Source organism: Centruroides sculpturatus, unplaced genomic scaffold, assembly GCF_000671375.1.
Source record: "Centruroides sculpturatus isolate CEXI.00-Female unplaced genomic scaffold, Cexi_2.0 scaffold727, whole genome shotgun sequence".
Taxonomy (NCBI): domain Eukaryota; kingdom Metazoa; phylum Arthropoda; class Arachnida; order Scorpiones; family Buthidae; genus Centruroides; species Centruroides sculpturatus.
Window position 1 is genome coordinate 94,375 of NW_019385161.1, and position 19,497 is coordinate 113,871.

At 31.8% G+C, this 19,497-nt stretch overlaps 1 protein-coding gene across 5 annotated transcripts in view; it reads right to left on the reverse strand.

Annotated features, from left to right (window-relative positions):
- LOC111635618 (paired box protein Pax-6-like) overlaps positions 1-19,497 on the reverse strand; it is a 58,172-nt gene that overhangs the window by 8,801 nt on the left and 29,874 nt on the right. For 2 of the 5 annotated variants that reach the window (XM_023380630.1, XM_023380629.1), the window contains exons 2-4: positions 15,037-15,411; positions 7,075-7,230; positions 4,116-4,271 (exon numbers count right to left, since the gene is read on the reverse strand). In XM_023380630.1, coding sequence (XP_023236398.1) covers positions 4,116-4,271; positions 7,075-7,230; positions 15,037-15,295 — 571 coding nt within the window. In that variant the 5' untranslated portion in view covers positions 15,296-15,411. Of the gene's footprint in view, positions 1-4,115; positions 4,272-7,074; positions 7,231-9,972; positions 10,130-15,036; positions 15,858-19,497 lie in introns of those variants that run through there. The other 3 variants (XM_023380632.1, XM_023380633.1, XM_023380631.1) reach the window with 2 other exon arrangements.

Sequence of the window (19,497 nt, forward strand, 5' to 3'; positions counted from 1 at the left end):
GCAGAAAGATCCTATACGCACGTGCGTTCAACTCGTGATGCCCCCCTTTTTTTTTATTAAATTCTATTCTTCTTTCTTTCTTTCCTAGTTAAAGGTGATGATATCAAAGATCGTTACGGTGTCTGGACAACGGAAACGTGTCTGAAAAGTTTGAAAATAGAAAATTTCAAAGAGGATTTCCGCAAATTACTGGTCACGCAATGTAAATAGTGAAAGATGTCGCGTGTCTTCAGTTTAGAGAATGGAATTAGTGGTGCGCAGGGAAATGATAGCTCCCAGGTGAAAAAGAATGGTCTACAACACTAAATGTTTCCGGTGTTTGGTGTACATTTTCTGGTTTTTATTGACGGATAATGTTCTACTTAAGAAATGCAATAACGTAATGCTTTAATAGAGGCAATGGAGTCTCTAATTTTACAGTCTGTAAAACAGTGTTTTTTGGGGGGAGGGGGAAGGTTAATTGTTTTTTCTTCTTGATTGCGAGTTAGAAAAATACATTTTTCATGTGTTTAGAAAAATAAAAGTCAAGTAAAATTATAATAAATTAGTAAAATAAAGCTTGAAAATTGAACCCTTTTTTTTACCATAAAAGGTTTCCTTTTTTTCCTATTAGTTTCTTCGGTTTTCCTGTTTTATTTTGAGTTTAAATACTATATTATTATCATCTTTAACACGTAAAATATTAAATATTGTGAATAGTTTAATGATAAAGTTTATCTAATCTTTCAAATTTTGCATAAATTGTAGCATTCTTACAGTTTTTTTTCGAAGATTCTTTTGGTTTCTCTTTATAAACGACCTCGAAAAACATTACTTTAATGCGTTTTTTGGCTTGTAAAATTTTTAAAAATTCAAAAAAAAGTTAAAAAATATCTCAATATAAACGTTAAAAAACACACACGCTTCTAAAAAAAATAAAAAACGATAAGAGAATCGCTTCTTAAACTAGCGATTTTCTTATCTCTCGCGCGGATCGGGTGTAAGAGAAAAAATTCCTGTAAAAAAATCCCCGAATTAATTTTAAATAATTGAGTTATTTTGTGGAAAAAAACAACGTTTAAATTCCTTCAATTTATTGATATTTTTTTTACAACTTCTAACCCTTCAAATTACAAGATTCATGAAGATCTCAATTTGCAATTATTCCACACGTCAGAAGTAGGTTACGGCCCATCCAACCTCCTTTGTGGATTACAAATGTGATGATTTCGTGTTAAGACATTGGGCCATTTACAAGTTAGCAACGTGATATCTAAATCCTTAAGAGCCTCTACAGTTAGTGAGTAGGAGAGAGAAGAGAGAGAGAGAGATCTGACCGCTTTGATAAGAGCCTGCGGGTGTACGTCTTGATTCTAAGACCTGACCTAGCCCATTACAAACTGCTATACATATAAAAAGGTCGAGCGTGAGCAATGATTATGTCTATCTAGCCCATTAGTAGATGACGGCAGCGAGCTGATGTTATCGTATTATCGCAGCCATGATGGTTAGCAATACGCATCGTTACATTTGCTACAGATTTAACATACTTTCTCGTTAATAGCCACTCGCAAATGGCTGATAACAAGTTATTTTTAAGTCGAGGGCAATTCGACGAGAATTTTCTGACGTTCCTTTCTAAATTTATTCGAAAAATTTCGGTTCCATTTAAAAAAAAATCCAACATGGCCCCACTCGAAGTGGTGCCGCTCTCACGCTTTCTAATGGAATTTTATACAGGAAAATATATTTTTCTATAATAAATTATACTCTTAGCATGTTAGATTATGATTTTATTTTGTTCTCAATGTCTTGTCATACTTTATAATAACTTCATGAGCATAATTTAACTCTGTTCTTACCTATGTTGCAAGTTCTTTTATATGTAACTTAAGCATTCCCTGTTAATTATGCTCTTAATTATATGTTCTTAACTATGTTTTAAGCTTGTTTCTTAGTAACTGAAAGTTCTAGTAGTGTTTCTTATTAAATTATGCTCTTAGACATGTTCTAAATTTGTTCTTTAGCAAATAACGATGTCCCATCATCGTTACTTACTTACAATTAATAAAGATGATCAAAGTTAAAGAAGAACACTTAATGTTGTATTCATAACTTAAATGATTTTATGTGTAATAAATTTACTAGAAGAAAAATTATCTCCCGAGTAAAAAGTCCCTTTAGGGAAATTCCTAAATATTAAAACATCCCCGAAGACTAGATTCATTACGCGAGTTTCATATCTTAAAAGAGGTCATAAATTAAGGTTTAAAGCAAATTTCAACGTTCGAAAGGTCAAAAAAAAAATCCTTCCAAAGTTAAAATTTTAATCTATTTTATTAAAAAAAACAGGGGTTTTTTTAAGAACGAAATTTAAGATTTTTGTTATCTTAACGAGGTTCAATTTTATTAATTTTCGTTCCTTTCTTAGTTAATAGGAAAGGAGAAGAGAAGAGAAGGAAAAAATGCTGTTTCGAGATATCTGATTAGAATTTGTACATTAGAAAAAGGCATAAAAGTAGCCGTCGGTCAGTCTAATGGCATTAAACAGGACCACTAATCAGTACAGCCTTGTATCTACGATTTGTCACTGTTAACATGCAATCCGTGTCGAGCTTCCGTGCACAGGATCAGATAGTCGAACCTCACCCCAGGCATTACGTGTCACTGACATTGCCCTGTCAAAGGTACCTTTACTAATGTTTGTTTATGGACAGTTTGCTTCACTGCACAGGGTCTAAGAAATGCAGAGGTGTTGGATAATTGAACGGACTTTATTATAAATATAGCTTAATGCCAAAGTCTTACGAAGAGTTTTAAAGAACGAGTGTATCAAAACAACTCATTAATTTAAGTTAAAAAAATTTGTGTTTCTAGTTTTGGGGAAAGGGGAAAGCTACAAATATATATATAAGTTTGTATAGGTTTAAAGTAGAAAAGGGGAGAAGAAGAAGAAAAAAAAAAACGAGTAGTCAAACGCGAAGATGGCCTTTAACACCTGCTGGCCAACCGCATTCTATAGAAAGTCTACATTCTTCTAATTAGAAGTCGGGAGGACCGAGGTTGGGCTTTTAGAAACGGCCATTAAAAAGACTTCTCCGTGACCACTTAAAATGTTATAAGGAGGTGAGCTACACGCAACACTCGCATAGGTCTTCGTATCGTTGAGAAAATTTATGGAGACCTTAGAGCTTCTAACGTTAATTAAGAGATTTCTTACTGTACAGACAGAAGTTAACGGAGCGAAAGGCAATCGTTCGTTTATAATTAACGATGCCCACTAACGAAGGAGAGACTATGTTAAGACACAGTTGCACCCCCGCCATACCTGAACACATCCGTATCCTTATACGTTAATCGCGTGTTTATACAGGAGGAATTTTTTTTTTTTTTTGTTTCAAAATTAGGACAATTACGACTAAATAAATTGCATTTTTAAAGAATTATAAATGAATTTTTGGAACTTATTGCCACACATAACGGTAAGTGCTGCTGTAGTGTAGTGTTGGAAATAATTCCAAGAAATTAGTTGTAGTACCTTCCTGTAGATCTATTATCGAAATTGTTTAAGTTATAAAGAAATCTTTTAAGATATTTATCGGCGTATATTTTGGTGATAAAGATCAGGAAAGATTGTAGATATATTCTTAATTTGTTTGTAGAATAAGAGAATAAAAATAATGAAAGAAGATTTGAATTATGCAACAGCAATTAGAATGCCATTTGGTGTATGTGTGGCCTCTCGTTTCGGTTCACAAATGATTTAACTTGTAGAAAAATTTCTTTCACGTACTTAAAATGCTATTTAGATCTTTATTCGAATAATTTTAATCATTTAAATATAATAATATATTCGAAATTCCTCTTTAAAAAGTTAGAAACTGTTCAACTTTATAAGCATTTGTTATACACATAAAAGTATCTCTTTTTTTATAAAAAAAATATTATATAAATATTAAAATTATTTAATTAATAGATTAAATAATGTTTAATCTATAAAATAACATAGAAAAAGCTTAAACTTAAACATACTCTCCAGCATTAAAGTAACGATTACAAATGAAGCAAATCATAATTTTTTCAACGAATTTTTAGCATTGTAAATATAATAAAATAGAAATTTATGAAGGTCTTACCTTCAGAAATGAGTCGTTCACGAATTTCCCAAGCGAATATGGTAGGATTTTCCCGTTTATACTGTTCGATCTTTGATACAACGACAGGAGTGGCAACTTTTGGTTTGCTTCCTCCGATGATTCCCGGTCGTAACGATCCAGTTTCATAATATCGACCTATTATATTTAATAATATTTGATTATTTCGTGTAAAGAAGATACAAAAATTTAATAAGATGAAAGAAAATTAACATTATATCGAGATTTGGAAGAGAAATTTAGAATTTAACAACTGTTATTTCAAGGTTAATGTGTTGGTAAGATCATTGGTACTAAAAATTTAATTGAAATTTAATGTAAATTTTTGTTAACAATCGCAAATTTCATTGGTTTTTATGGCATATTTTTTTTTTTAAGTCCCCGACATCATCATCATATACGAGAAAGTTAATTAAAAATGATATTGTTACACCGTACTTAATTGATGAACAACTTAGTTTTAATTACGAAAGAGGGGGGTCGAAGTAGAAAAATCTCCATAATCACACCTCTCGAACATGAATTAAAATTAGAAAAAATTTGATTCGCATCGTTTAATACAGTAGATATGAGAAAATTAAAGGGTTACTAAATGAGATTTCACTGTTAATTTCCTGAACATCTTAAGTGCTGGAACCTATTTCTTAGAGGGGTGATTTTTTTGGCTTCACGCGACTAATTTCGAAATGGATACGCCCATTCTAAATCCCCCTTCTAAATTCATCAACGGGGATTCTGTTATAACGTATAAAAAATACATAATAACGATATGTAAATCAGAATCCTTAGAAGAATCGTACAAGAGTACACAGTGATTAGAGATGAAGTGGAAAAAAAAAATTGCGAGTGGGTACACTAGACAACCGTTTTTATCCACCCCTTGGTACTGTTCTATGTGAAGTCATTAATTAGTTAGGCCTCTACGGTCTAACAGTGATAAGACAGCAAAAATTAACGAACTATGTGACTGCAGGGGATTGCTAGATACCAGTCTGCTTACTCACAACTCTATGATTAACATGGTTGCTGTGATCGGGAACGTGCAGATGGGAGGAAGTTTGGTATGTCAACGCAAAGTGAAGACAATGGAAGAGATTGGGACAATTTTTTTTTTTAATTTTATTTTTATATAATCTCTTTGCCACGTATCTCGGAGGGGTTAATTTTCGTACACGCGTCTACTCTTACTGGTAATTATCGCATTCTAGTATCGCTTACAACATACGTGACAGGTGCATTGCGCTATCTTTCTGGCATATTTTTTTTTTTTGAGCCTAACGGTATGAAATTTTTAGCATCTTTCGAGTGAAATCTCCCTCTCTGACAGATCGTTAAATGTACCTTTTGAAGAGAGGTTTTAAAGTAAATAGCTCAATGACGTTTGATAGCTAGCAGAGACATTATCTCGATACTGTATCTGTAAACAGTAAATCTGGTTCTAACAACGGTTACTTGTTCACGTCTACCTGGCCATTTGACGTATGTTAGAGTCGTGTTTGAAAATTTAAACATAGTTCTGTCACACGAAAGATAATTTGGCAGGTAGAAGAAAGTTAAACTGGTACCTAACAATGTTTAAGAATCTTAACTTTAGCGCTCGTTATACGGATTTTGGAGCCAAATAATATAAGTAAATGTAGCGTAACAATGTATAAATTTCGTATTTTTCTCTATATTGAGTCATAAAGTTGGGAGTAACTTACAGACATATCGTCAAAAGAAACTCGAACAACTAAACATAATCATCCATTGTTAGGTTCTTAAAGAAATGATAATATAAAAAAAAAAACAATTTTGAAAAATCCCTCTTCCTCTTCCTGAATCGAAATAATAATGTCCTAGAAAGAAAGATTACGTTTAAAATTTCAAATCTATTTTCTCTCGCTGTCAAAGTGAACGTATTAAGACCTGTTTAGTGACAATTTTCTCGCGCAATGAGCCGAAGAGTGCCCAATGGCACATTGAAGCAGTCAGGATCGTCCGTAATTTTAGGCTATCTTGGCCTTGGAGGGATCAGTATTCTGTTTCCCCTGAAGCAGGTGGCATCTAGTGTTCATCTCCACCCCTATCACCAGACGATTTCGGTGGTTGTCATACACTCGCCATTAATAGTAGACGTAACAGGTGGTTGAGTGGTTGATTTTGCTCCCTCGTCCACTTATTTTTTTTATTTTGTTTTTTTAGCAAAATTCTCACCATTATATCAAATATTCCTCTTATCTAATTCGAAGTGATTAAAGGGGGAGGGATACAATTTTTACTTATTTTCATACCAAAGTGAGCGATTTAAGATACACGATCCATTAAATATGCAAGAGGGTACTCGGAGGAATTTTTGCATTTAAATAAGGATTAAATGTAAAATTCTTCTTTAATTACATTAAGAAATATTTAAATGTATTTTAATGCGATTAAATGTGGCAAAATTTACGAAAATACTTCGTTATAACGTTTCATAAACTCGTTAAAAAATTGTCTAAATTAATGGTTGTACTTATTCTCATTTTATCAAAGGATCTAAACCGGTCTACTCAATTAGTATGAATTAATCGAATTAACATTGTGCAACTCGGATTTCAAGGTTACAGAACTTTAAATTCTTTATACAGAGGTTATTTTTATATTATTTTTATACATTAATACAACCTTGCAATGGCGAGCGAGCGCGCACACACACACATATACACGTTTTTTTTTTTTTTTCATTAGGCCTGCTCAATTATGAAATTACCTGAGGGTAACATAAAAAGGAATAATTGCTCGAGCATTTGGCTAAGCTTCAAGGATTCAATATTTATTTATAATACTATTGTTACTTGTTATAACAAAAATTATAGGCACGAAGATCTAAGAAGAAGGGGGAAACATCATAGAAACAAACGTAGAGGAGGAGGGTGATTTTTGGTATGATTTTTAGGGGTTTAATTGGTTCTATACTTACCAAGAATCTTGTTAACTGTCGTTTGAGATGATAGAAGATGCCGTGCAAAATCGTAAGGCCTCAAACCGTAAGGCGAAAAATCAGGAAGGATCCTCGGAGGAGGGGGTGGCAACGAATCTCCTAATCTCGAATTTAAATATAAAGGGCTCAGGCTACCTAAATTTTAAAGAAAATTTTAACATTTTAAAGCCTATATATATATATCAAATTTTTTAAAAAAAAATTATTTAATTAATTATCAGAACAAGTAGAAAAATAAAATAAAAATTAAACAGTTTTATGACCATCCTCGATAGTAATCTATAGTTTATCTTTGGTAAGATTTAATGAGAATGTAACATAGAAGAAATTTTGGAATTTTATCGCTTTCATTGTTATTGCTTTCAGTAAATAAAATATGAAGTCTACGCCCTTCCACTACAATAAACAATGGCTACAACAATGATGAATTGGAAGAAAGGAATCGAAAGTGAAGTGACTAAACCGACGACAGATAAGACAATGAACCGATATTGGACTTAATTAATTAAATCTCATCTTGTTTAGTTTTATTGATTCTTTACTGAGTTAAATCAAAACGGTTGACTAACTTTTGTATTAAACTTTGCCTTCCCCTTCTTCACTTCATTGAATAACAATATCGGCTTTGAAGCGTGGACGAAGTTAGAACTACTAAAATTTCACCTTATAATTACTTCGTTCGATTGAAAAGGGTTTATTTAATTCGAGTCAATGATTTTTACACTTAGAAATTTAAGATTTTAGCAATTTTTTTTGGATAATTTATCATCTGACAGTCATTTCTTCCCTCTAAAACTCTCCTCAAGATATTACAGAAGAGCAATTATGGCTTTTTTAATAGTTTTATACAGAGGATTTACCTTTGTTTGGGGATATTTTACTACCTTTTCACCTCTATAAATGTTTCACTAACCTTTATAATCTCGATAGTAGGCCTATATATTTATAAATTGAATTTTACACTTGTGTACCTTTTTCTTAATGATGAATTATTAGTAAATTTGATAGATCTTAAGGAAGGTTCCTAGATTTATACTTCGAAATTTTATGTTTACGTGTTTCTGGATCCGTTCCTCCTCACAAAATTTTAAAATATCGTGAAGACCCGTACTAAATTTTAAAAATTTTATAAAATCCACCCAATCTCTTCACCTCTAATCATCTCGTAGAGCTTCTAAATCATCTTCACTACCGTAAAAGTCTATAAATATATATATATATAAAACACTAAAATCGGCTCCTTTGGCTAAAGGCCTAAAGAGGGGTGAACTTAATTATCGAAGCCTCTTAAGGCCTTTGGGTATAACAACCCCTCTTCTTCACTCGCTGACGGAATCTCCATTTTTTAAACCTATAATAAGCCATGGGTTATTTTTACCATTTGCAAAATAGAAAATCCGATAGAAACTGGCTTAGAAGAGATTCCAATTATAATACTAGAAAGAATTAAATGTATTGAAAATGCTCAAAAAATCTTGACGTTTGTATTCCCCTTCCGCATCCTTAGTTCGTACCTTGAAGGCAAGATAGGATCCAGTTTGAGGAAACAAAGAAAAAATAACCTTCGAGTGAATACTTTGTCGTGGATTTCTTTAATTTCTGAATGGTTTTTTTAGGTTATTTTGCTTCTTTTTTTTGAATTACAAAAGATTACAACGAGCTGTTAAGGATATCCGTTCGAGTAATAACCGGATATCTCAAATCAAAATAATTATTACGTTAACGAAAAGAGATTTGTCTAACTCTCTCAATATCAAAATTAATATAATTATACACTAATTAGTACGCTTTGAATTGCACATATTGATTCTTTAATCCCTCTTTTTCTTAAATCCCAAAGAAGTGATCAAGATTCTCTTTATACTTCGGGGATCATTTCCATAAAATTCTCTTAACCTTGACGCGTTAAAACTTCCATTACAAATACTTCTAAAAACATCTAGACGAGTGTAAGGATGCCTGTCCGAACCCTCGGGTCGTATGTTTGCCCTATGATTAGGCAACATATCCATAGTTGTCGTGCCATGATAGGAGAGGGTTGTGAAAGTATTCTCTCTCACGCGACGACATTTTTGGTCTGTGGATAAGAGGCCTTAACTCGAAAAGATTACAAGATCCCATGTTGAATCCGATGATATTTCTTAATATCTCATCAATTTTATTAGCTTTTCTGTTGTTCTTCTTCGTACTAGTAGAAGTTTCTCTAATTCTACTTTCTGCAGTGAAAAATTGCGTGATAACAACGTATAGAGAATACAAAAGGAATGTCAATACGCCCATCCCCAAAGCATTGTTTGAATCTTTGATTCGCGGGGCCATCGCATGCGAATTGCTTACGTTGCAAGATTGTGACCGCTTCCATTTGCATACGTTCCCCCTGTCTACAGGTAATCATTACTTACATTAAAATAGTACTTTCGACAGTTTGCAGCTCGATTCTTATGTAATTACTTAACGTGAATTTGATAACACTCGATGGAATTTATAAAATTTGACGTCAATGGATAAACCAAGTGAATCTTTAAAGCCACAAACTACCCAATTATTAATTGCTATCGGGGTGTTAGGTCGTATATACCAGATATTCTATTTATTTGTATTTAAACAGACAGATGTGACGGAATGAAGTACCCAATACTCTTGTAGTTTAGAAGAGTAGAAGTCATCATTATATTTAAATGATGGGGACAAGACCACCCCCGGGACTAAAGATCTCTTAGGAAGATTACGCCATGACTGCATAGTCTAGAAAGGATTAATGGTGCAATTGCAAGAGCCAAACCCTATTTTGCCCTCACTTAAAAGCCTCCGGAAATCAAAGAGTGGAGTTTTTTTATATATATTTTTCTGTCTGTTCATCCTTACGTAATATCTAACCTGTTGATAATGCTGATATTACAGTAGTTAAAGATGTTTGAATGGTACATTTCCGAAGTCTAGTCGTCTTCTTCTGAATGATGATGCTCACGCGAGACGTTTGAAGATGAGGATGAAAAATAATAATAAGAAAAAAAAACATATATATTTCTATTATAAAAACTATCTGTAAGATATATATATATCTTTAAAATCTGATAGGGAAATAGTCTGAAAATTATTATGATAACATTAAATTAATAGCGAAGAATTTATTTTTATACATTTATGAAACTCGTTTCTGTTAGTCTTTATCGTAATTTAACTCTTTTAAATTTTAATTTGTAAATTTTTAATGGTTAAAAATAAGTTTTTCTTTTAATTAAAACGTTTCGTTTTATATATATATATTTTTAAATTAAGATTTTGTTTATTAATTCCTTCCTTAAGTGTCAAAATCGTGTGGATGAAAGCAATCGATATCTGTATTAATCAAGATCATTATAGAGGTATAGAGAAAAAGAGCTGTTGTTCGAAACACGAAATCAAGAAAGAAGACGGGACAACGACCTCGATCTAATTGAAGGTGTATAGCAGGAGACAGAAGAAAAAACAGCACTCATCGTGGAAGGGAAGACAACAAGAGGACGGGCCGTGGATTTGTAATTACAGACCTAATCAAGAACGAAGGAAGAATGTCACAAAAACCATCGGACTACATGAACTCAACAAACCAGTGGTTCCTGTGACGAGATGGAACCCCCCTCTTGCATCGTGCTCCGAGTACAAACACATACAAGAGATTCACTTCACTCTTACAAATGGTGTTTCGAGTATAAACAATCGCTAGCCTTGGGTCAGATTGAAAGCACGATAGATCAATTGCTCTTTATACAGTTCGATTGTCTTTAAAGTCTCTATTTGATTAAGCTATTAAGGAAATTCGAACAATAATCCAGTTGGGAATTTATTACGACGATACACCAAAAGAAAGAGAAAGAAAGGAAAAAAAATCGTAGTAGGAAAACAATCGGTGTCGTGTACGGGTATTGTTACGTTTAAATATTAAATTAATTCGAACGTTTCGTAGCCCGAGGCAATAGAATTTTACTAGTTTGAAAATTCTTACAATTGTTAAGGTATACAATTTATTTAGAGTTTTATAGCGAGTGAAGGATTGTCGCTTATCGCATTGGAAGCTACTCTAAAGTATGGTGGTTACAAATTAAGTTCATGTAAGTCATAAACTGCCTTACGAATCTTCGGAAGCTAACGACATGATTGTTTAACGGCTGGGATCGAGAGACACAACTGGGGCCGGATGGGATTCCGGCGCCGATGCTAGACTCGGACCGAGTTTTATAGATCTTTGATACAACTGTGCCGAAACCAGTTTCCAAAACTCCTCGCTCGCCCCTGTAATTAAGAACTAGTACGGACTAGCCAGTGCTGAGCAGACTGTGTGCTGCATCTAGTCATTGATTAAAGGGTTTTAGAGATAAGATTCTGCTCTTGCTTTTAGCATTTATGCCAGTCTGTGTAGCTTTCCCCCTCCTCCCTTCTAAATCTAGGACCTCTTCTACCTCTCTAACGAGTCGAGGGACGTATAAAACACATACTGCACCTAGTGATTCCTACGTGAGAAGTCGAGAACAGTGAGTCACTTTTATAACTTAGTGTTTAATTAAAAATTTGTATTGTGACGCGGATCATAAACTGCTCTTTGTAACATTACTCGTGGATTAAAAATGTATGAGCACACTCGTAGGTCAGTAGGCGAATGCGATATCAACAAAAAGAATCGACAAGGACGTGATAATTAGGACGATTGAAGCTTTCACTATCAAGGACGATGTAAGAGGGTAACCTTGCACCCAACTATTGTTAATGTGAACAAACCGACTGCACCTATTCCCGATCGGAAAAGGTAGATAACAACACATGATCAACCATTCGACAAACTTCTATTCATTCTCACCTCCGGCTTAAGATCTCTAACGTTAAACTTAATTGCCAACTCAAGAAATAGTTATTTAACAATCCAAACAGTTCTAAGAATTATAAAATTCGTTTATTATTCCATAACTTCTTGACTATTTCGTGAGTAACAAGGTCGAGTTTTCATTATAATATATATATATATATATAATTTTTTACAAGTAAAGTTATTAGCGTAAAGCCGGTATAATGACTATCTAAACAATCTAAAAGTCTATCTCTTGACGCCATTCTGACTTTTTGAAGATGGATGGGATGGAACCGAAAAAGTGAAACTGGATTAATTATGCGAGCTTGTCCGCCATCCAGGCGACATAAGGTGAATTAAGACCACCGAGTTGACCGACAACTAGGACAAAGTAGAATGATTAGTAGCTTATACATCTATCACTATTAAAAACTGTTTTTTAAAATAATAGAAAAGTAATTATTTTATGCATAATAAGTATCAGTTCGACTATTTTTTCCTTACATTTTCCCCCTTTTTTTTTTGCGTGTCTCTCTCTCTCTCTATCTATCTATCTCTAGTGTCTGTTAGCCATCTTTTCAACTTCATCTCGGATGAATTTGTTTCCGTTAAGGGATGCGAATGGGACAATGACCTACTGAACATACCATAATAAGATGTGACAGTTTGGACGTGGACCTCCTACTGGGAAGTCGATTTTGGTTAAGTTGGCCACACCCTCAGAACGTCATCCGATGACGTTTGAGAAACGGATAACAGCCTTCGGCCCCCTTGACGTCTTATTGAGCTGTAAAATAGACAGGAAATTTCTATTGTTGTTGTGTTTTTATGATAAATACGGCATTCGACATTTTTTCCGTTTTATTATAAGCTTATATTTAAAACCCCCGAAAACTCGACACTAACGTTTAAATCAATTAAACGTTAACGTTCTTTCTACATCATTGTGTTACGGCTGCAACAATTTAATTCATAGCAATGACTTGTAGTGGGTTAATTAACTTAAACATTAACCTGATTTTTCAACATTTTCATGTGAAGAAAAATGCTATTGTTCTAATGATACTCGTATCTCCGGCTTCTGAAATTGTCCCAGTGTATATAAAGCTTTAATAGAATAAATGTATGAAAAATTAATACATAAATATTAATTATTTCTGCCAAATACAACTCGTATTTACTCTTTTCTCGAATGAGTCACACCCAAGAAAAATCTGTTTAAAGGTACATAAAAATATTCATTTTTTAATGCGTTAATTTCAGAAAAATAAATTCTATTTCGAATGGAATTTGTCGTTGGTTTGTTTAGAAACACTTTAACGAAAATCGATGTAGAATTTTAATAATAAATAAGGAACGATTATCGAGTAGAGTGAAAAATTAGACCCGCTCCTCATGAATTATCAAATAAGTTTGTTAGGTTTTTTTTTTGTTTTCATGTATATAAGTAACGTTTCATTTATTATTTTGTAACTTAGAAAAGTTTCAACGTTCGTGCCTGTATATATGATAGATCTAATGCTTAGAACTCGCACACTGTAGGCATACATTTTAACAATTCATGCGATTGTATAAATTCTAGAAGGTCGCTTTTATTGTCCTATTTATTCAATATTATTCCCCCTTTTTTTGTAAATTTTAAAGACCTAATTAAAAGTTTAAAGTGTAAAATTGATGCGAATACAAGTCGACCCCCCCTATAACACTGTTGATTATTCCGTTTTATATAAATTCCATGTTGTACGAGTCACTTAGATTTTACAAATACGTGTGCCGGGCTGTGAACAGCTCACGTATTTGTAAAATCTAAGTGACTCGTACAACATGGAATTCATATAAAACGGAAAAATCAACAGTGTTATAGGGGGGTCGACTGTATTTTCGATAATACTTTAAATACTTAAAGGTTTAATTTCGTTATAATTTTATATAGACTCCAATTTAAAACTAGTTTTAAAAAAATAAAGAGAGAGAGAGAGAGAGAGAGACCTTTAAAGTGATTTAAATTATTAATAAATGTGTATATAATTGTATTCTTGTCATAACTCATTGACAAACAAACAATCAAAATTCCAAGAAGAATTAAAATCTTTACTCCCCCCTTTTTATTTATTTATTTTTTTTAAACGTCAAACTGATCGCATTTACATACAATTCTCACAAACAAACTTGATTTAAATACTGTTAAAGTATATTAAAAGTTGAAGAAAAGTATTAATAAATTATTTAAAAAGAAAAAAAAATTTAAATAAATAATAAATTATCCAATAGTCTAAACTAATTTTATTATAACTGATTGTTTAAACTATACAAAATTATAACTATTCATTGTTAATCTATATATTTGTATGTGATCATTTGTAAAACGAGCGAAGAGGTATTTTTAAAATTAATCATTTGCTAGTGGAGTGTCTAGAAACAATTTTGCTTTTCTTTACACTTCTGTAGAAAGTAAGAATAATAGCAATTACAGGTAAAAATTGCTAGAGGGCTAGAAAAGTAAAAACAAATCGTTCTAGTAAAAAGCGATGCTCAACTGTATAGGCCTAAGGCATTCAATATAGGCCTTAAGGCATTCGACTTTAAAAAAAAAAGAGGTTTAATTTTTATTCGTAGACATTTTTCATATCAATAATAATAATTTCTGATAAGGTTAATATTAAAATTCCGATGATCGAAGAGGTTTTTTTATGTCTTTAAATTTATTTTATAAAAATTAACATTTTCCTCTACAACAATTGAGTTATTATTTGTAATTGTTTACAAAGAAAATTGTTAAATTCTACAATTTATAAGTGATTTTTTGTGTATTTAACTCTTAGTTTATTTATAAAGTGTGTATAATTCAGGTGAATAAACACTAAACGGTAAGATTTCGATAAGGACTTAAATAACACATAAACGACTAGTTATATTTAAATGTCGTGCACATAAAGAATTAATAAGGAATTAAAAATTTACGAGAAAGGTTTAATTACTTTAGAACAATTCCCAAAAGTCCGTGATCAAAAGGGGAACCGAAGTCAGAAGCGTTATCGATTAAACGGATGAATTATTAATGGCAAAGAGTAGCTTAAATATTATTTAAATGGGGTGTTAGAGTTAGAGAAGAAACTTACCTGGTAGAAGCCCCGTAGAGACGTTGCAGGAGAAGGAGGGTGAATCATTGGCTAACATTTCGGGTGGTCTTTGAGGAGATACGGTAGTGGGAGCAGCTGCGTGAGGAAAGTGTACCATGGCCGGAATGGGAGCAGCCGGTGTTCCTCCAACAGAGGGAACAGTCGATACAGGACCCGCCGACGAAGTGTACGATAGTCCTATATTTGGACGAAGTTGATCGGCCGGTGAGCTGGGACGTTTCGGGACGCTCAAGTCCATCAAAATTCTCCTATTGGGGTTTCTCTCCTTTACCTTGACGGCCAGGTAGGACAAGGGTTGTGCCTCATACCACCCCTGCCTGCCACGATCTCTGATAGATCTTTAGACTCGGAGTCCTATACGAAGAAGAATAAAGTGCAACTGTCAGTAGACGTGCGGTGTTAATTTTCATCAGCGATTAGACTTAAGTACTCGACGATCATTGGCTTTTGCCATGGAGTAGACTAGCGAGTAGGAAAAGTCGCGCTGATGATCCGAGTCTCTGTGACTGGAGATTTAGAGCAAGCACAAGTCGAGCTTGCTTGCCCTGCGGGTTACATCTCACCGCTCTACCTACTACTGGCTGTGTGCGTGTTTGCGTGTCTGACATATGCTGACGACGTGCGACCGCTGAGCGGTACCAGTTAGTTGTCGGACCGCCACTTAACCCGAAATATCCTTCTGTGTTTCACCTGTTGAATTAAATAATGGAGGAATAGCGTTATAACGGGGTACCCGCTTACTATAACTCCCAAACATTTATCTCGTCCCCTTCCACGCTTGATTAATGTCGGGTGTGCTTCTTTCCTATTATTCCTACTTACTAATTGAACTCTCGCGCTTCCATTAAGTAAGACGACCTTTTAAATATGCACATTCTAATTTTAAATCGTTTCGTATTATACCATTTACTAAATTTCTATCGATTTTTCTACGGTTTTTTCATGAATATTTAATTGCACAAATTAAAACCATCCAATCGTTATTATGCAATTGATATCGATAATTGCATTCTCGTACCTAATAAAATAATATTTTTCCTTTATTAATTTTGATGTAATTTAATTATTTTAATTTCATTTTATATCAAATTTTATCATATTATTATTATTATTATTTTATTAGGAACCACAAATTTTCGTGCTCTAAATTACGATGATGCTAAACAAAATTCCAGATGATAAAATAACATTTTAACTCAATTAAACGTGTATTTTAACCTTATAGAAAAATTAATAAACTGATTCTTATCTAACTTTAACCTTTAGAACAATAAAAAAAAAACACGCGATCGAATCTACGATAAGATTTAATTTCTCTACTGCTTATTTGTCACCTAAAATGCTAATTCTAACGTGCAATTTTAACCTTCCTAAACACAATTAAATCATCGATCGATAGAAAACATAGGAAATGATTTTTAAACTTTCTTTTCCTATCACCGAGGACAATCTAAACAGGATCCTTAGGGCATAAAATAATTATCTAAACCTCCAACTTATGAGTAAACATAGGAACAATCTCCCTACAGGCCTACGGACGGATCTTTATTGCATTTAACTCACCTTTCTTCTAACTCGAAACTTATATTAATCGATAATTCTTCAATTAATTAAAGAAATTAAGAATACAATTAACTCTTCTACGAAAGATAAATGTGATAATTAATTACTTTTTTTTGTTTTTAATGATTATAAAGCGAATCGATTCTCGTCGTTCCATTAATGAGTTTCATATTGTTTGGAACGTAGTCAAAGTTTATGATTCTTAATTGTAATTAAAGTAAGAAATATCTAGAATAATCGGGGGGAAGGAAAAAAAGTATGCACGCAATGAAAACATTGGAACAACAATAATTATTTTGTTACCATTAACTTATCGCTTGGGGCATTCGAATGCTTCCCTTTTGTTGCATTCATATGTTAAATAACTCACTATAAAAGAATATATACAGAATGCAAATATTGAGATGTAGATGAGTAATTACTTATAATGGAATTTAGACTCTTAGAATTACCTTTGTAACAATATCTTTTGCTTCAATAGCAACAAAAAATCATCCGAAAAAAAAACATTAAAATGTCAGTTCAACTTACGAGATAATCGTGATTGCGTTATTTAAATTTTTATGATAGCATTTTTCTTTGACATTTATGCCTTTAATTATGATGTTTTCCACTGAATTAAAAACGATTCTTGAATTTTAATTACTTTAAATTGTTAGAACTAATGGCATTAATTTCATTAATTTTGATTAATCTTCTTCTCTCTTCGGAGACATAAATTCGGTTCTTTGCTTAATTTATTCGCTATTTTTTATATATATTTATTAATTATATTTTATTTAGTTTATTTTAAAATGTTTTTAGTTTAGTTTTATAGGTTTTTTTTTAAATTTTTATCCATAAAATCCGATTTTAAGTGATGCTACTTTAGGAGATGATGCGGAGGAGTTAGCATCGATTTCTAAAGTTGCATCTCTTCTAGCTTCTATTAAATTCTAAATATCTCTAAAAAATTATACTTTTTAAAGCTTATTTTAAGAAATTTAACTTATAAAACCCTTTCCTTTTNAAAGTTGCATCTCTTCTAGCTTCTATTAAATTCTAAATATCTCTAAAAAATTATACTTTTTAAAGCTTATTTTAAGAAATTTAACTTATAAAACCTTTTCCTTTTATCTCTCGAAGGAATAATTGTTTATAAATTCGCTCGTAATTAAAATATATGTGTATGTATGAGAAGATTTATGAAGGTATTTTTTTATAAAATTCTAAAATAATAATAACCTGAAATTCTAGAATATCTCATTAATTTTAATTTTAATAAATTGAAATTACCGTATAACCAATTAATTTATCAATCGCGTGCCTTTCAAATGATGAAAAATTCCCCCCCCAAAAAAAGGGGTAGATAATGACGATGATAATGATTCTATTGTTCAATAAACAATCTATCAACTCTTGTTAATATTTTAGAAAATATTTTAATGTTATTTTACCAAAATTTTTGCATTAAAAAACCTATACGAAAGTCATTTTCTTATTAAGTTTTTTTTTTTATTTATAACATTACAAATGAACTACAACAATTATACTTTATGTACTGTACGAACATCGACGAAAGTTTAGAGGTTTTAACCTCCAAAAAATACACTCATAACGGATAAAATTAACCATTTCTTTTTCTTTTTTTTTTAGTTACTTTCCCACAGGATCCAATAACGTTATGCTCTGTTAAATTTAAAGCGAACGCCGCCGAACACCTGTCAAATTGTTGCAGTTACAGTATTAATTCTAGAGAAAAAAAAAATTCTCTAGAAAACTCTGTATATAAACCAGATTAAATGTTGAAAATTTGGAGTTTTAACGTCCTTGTTACCACACCTAATCTGCAATAATATACGTCAGGCCCTGATCTACGTTCGTTTCTACTAATTGGTATAGTTTATCTTAAAGGCTTGGGGGCCTTAAAAATTCTAAAGCTAATAATTTTTCATTCTTGATTGGGTCTATAAATTGGTCGAAAGTTTAGATCGATTGACAAAAAAGAAAAAAAAAAAAAAACAAAACTGCTTTTATCAGTAGACCTATTAGTTGAAATGGTTTTTACGTTTTTATTAATTGCCTATTTTCAATGATTCGAGTAATTCCTTTAAAGATTTTATATGATGTTAACCTTGTTTAATCTATTTTATGAATGGGAATTGTAAAATATGTCATTTAAATGTCGTTCACGAAGCGAAATTTCCGGTAATTTTTTTTTCTTTTTTAAAAACTTCTTCCTTTAAAACTAAGCTTTAACAACAATTTAAGGCTTTATACAAGCCTTAATTACGTTTAAACTTTTGTTATATTAATTTAAAATTATATAATTTTATGTCTTAATTCGATTTAAGTTAGGATTTTAAATGTGTTTAAGGCTACGTTAAGGATTAATTATTGTTTAAATATATTTGATTTGGTCGTAGCCTTAAAAAGATCATTCATTCGTAGCCTTAATAATAACTTCAGGCAATAATTTTTAATTGCGGAATTTTATTTTTTTAACACATTTAAAACTCGTTCGAATTTTTAATTACGTTACTGAAGATTTATGTGATTTTAATTGTAATTAATATTACCTTTACTCATTAAATTAAATTCGACTGACCTTTAGAATTAATAAATCAAGTTATTTTTTATTTATTATTGTTATTATATAAACATTTTTAATGTTTCATTTGACTATTTAAATCTATTTTTAATTATAATTTATTATTTAAAATCAAAAATTATATTACATTAGGTTATTTTTAAATGATACAAATTGTATAAAATAATATAAAATAAAACATTTGTAGGTTAATTAAGCATTAGAAATAGGCCTATAAGGTTATTCTATGATAAGTTTTACGCCTCGTACGAGTAAAATATTCGGTTAAATTATAAAAAAAATTAATT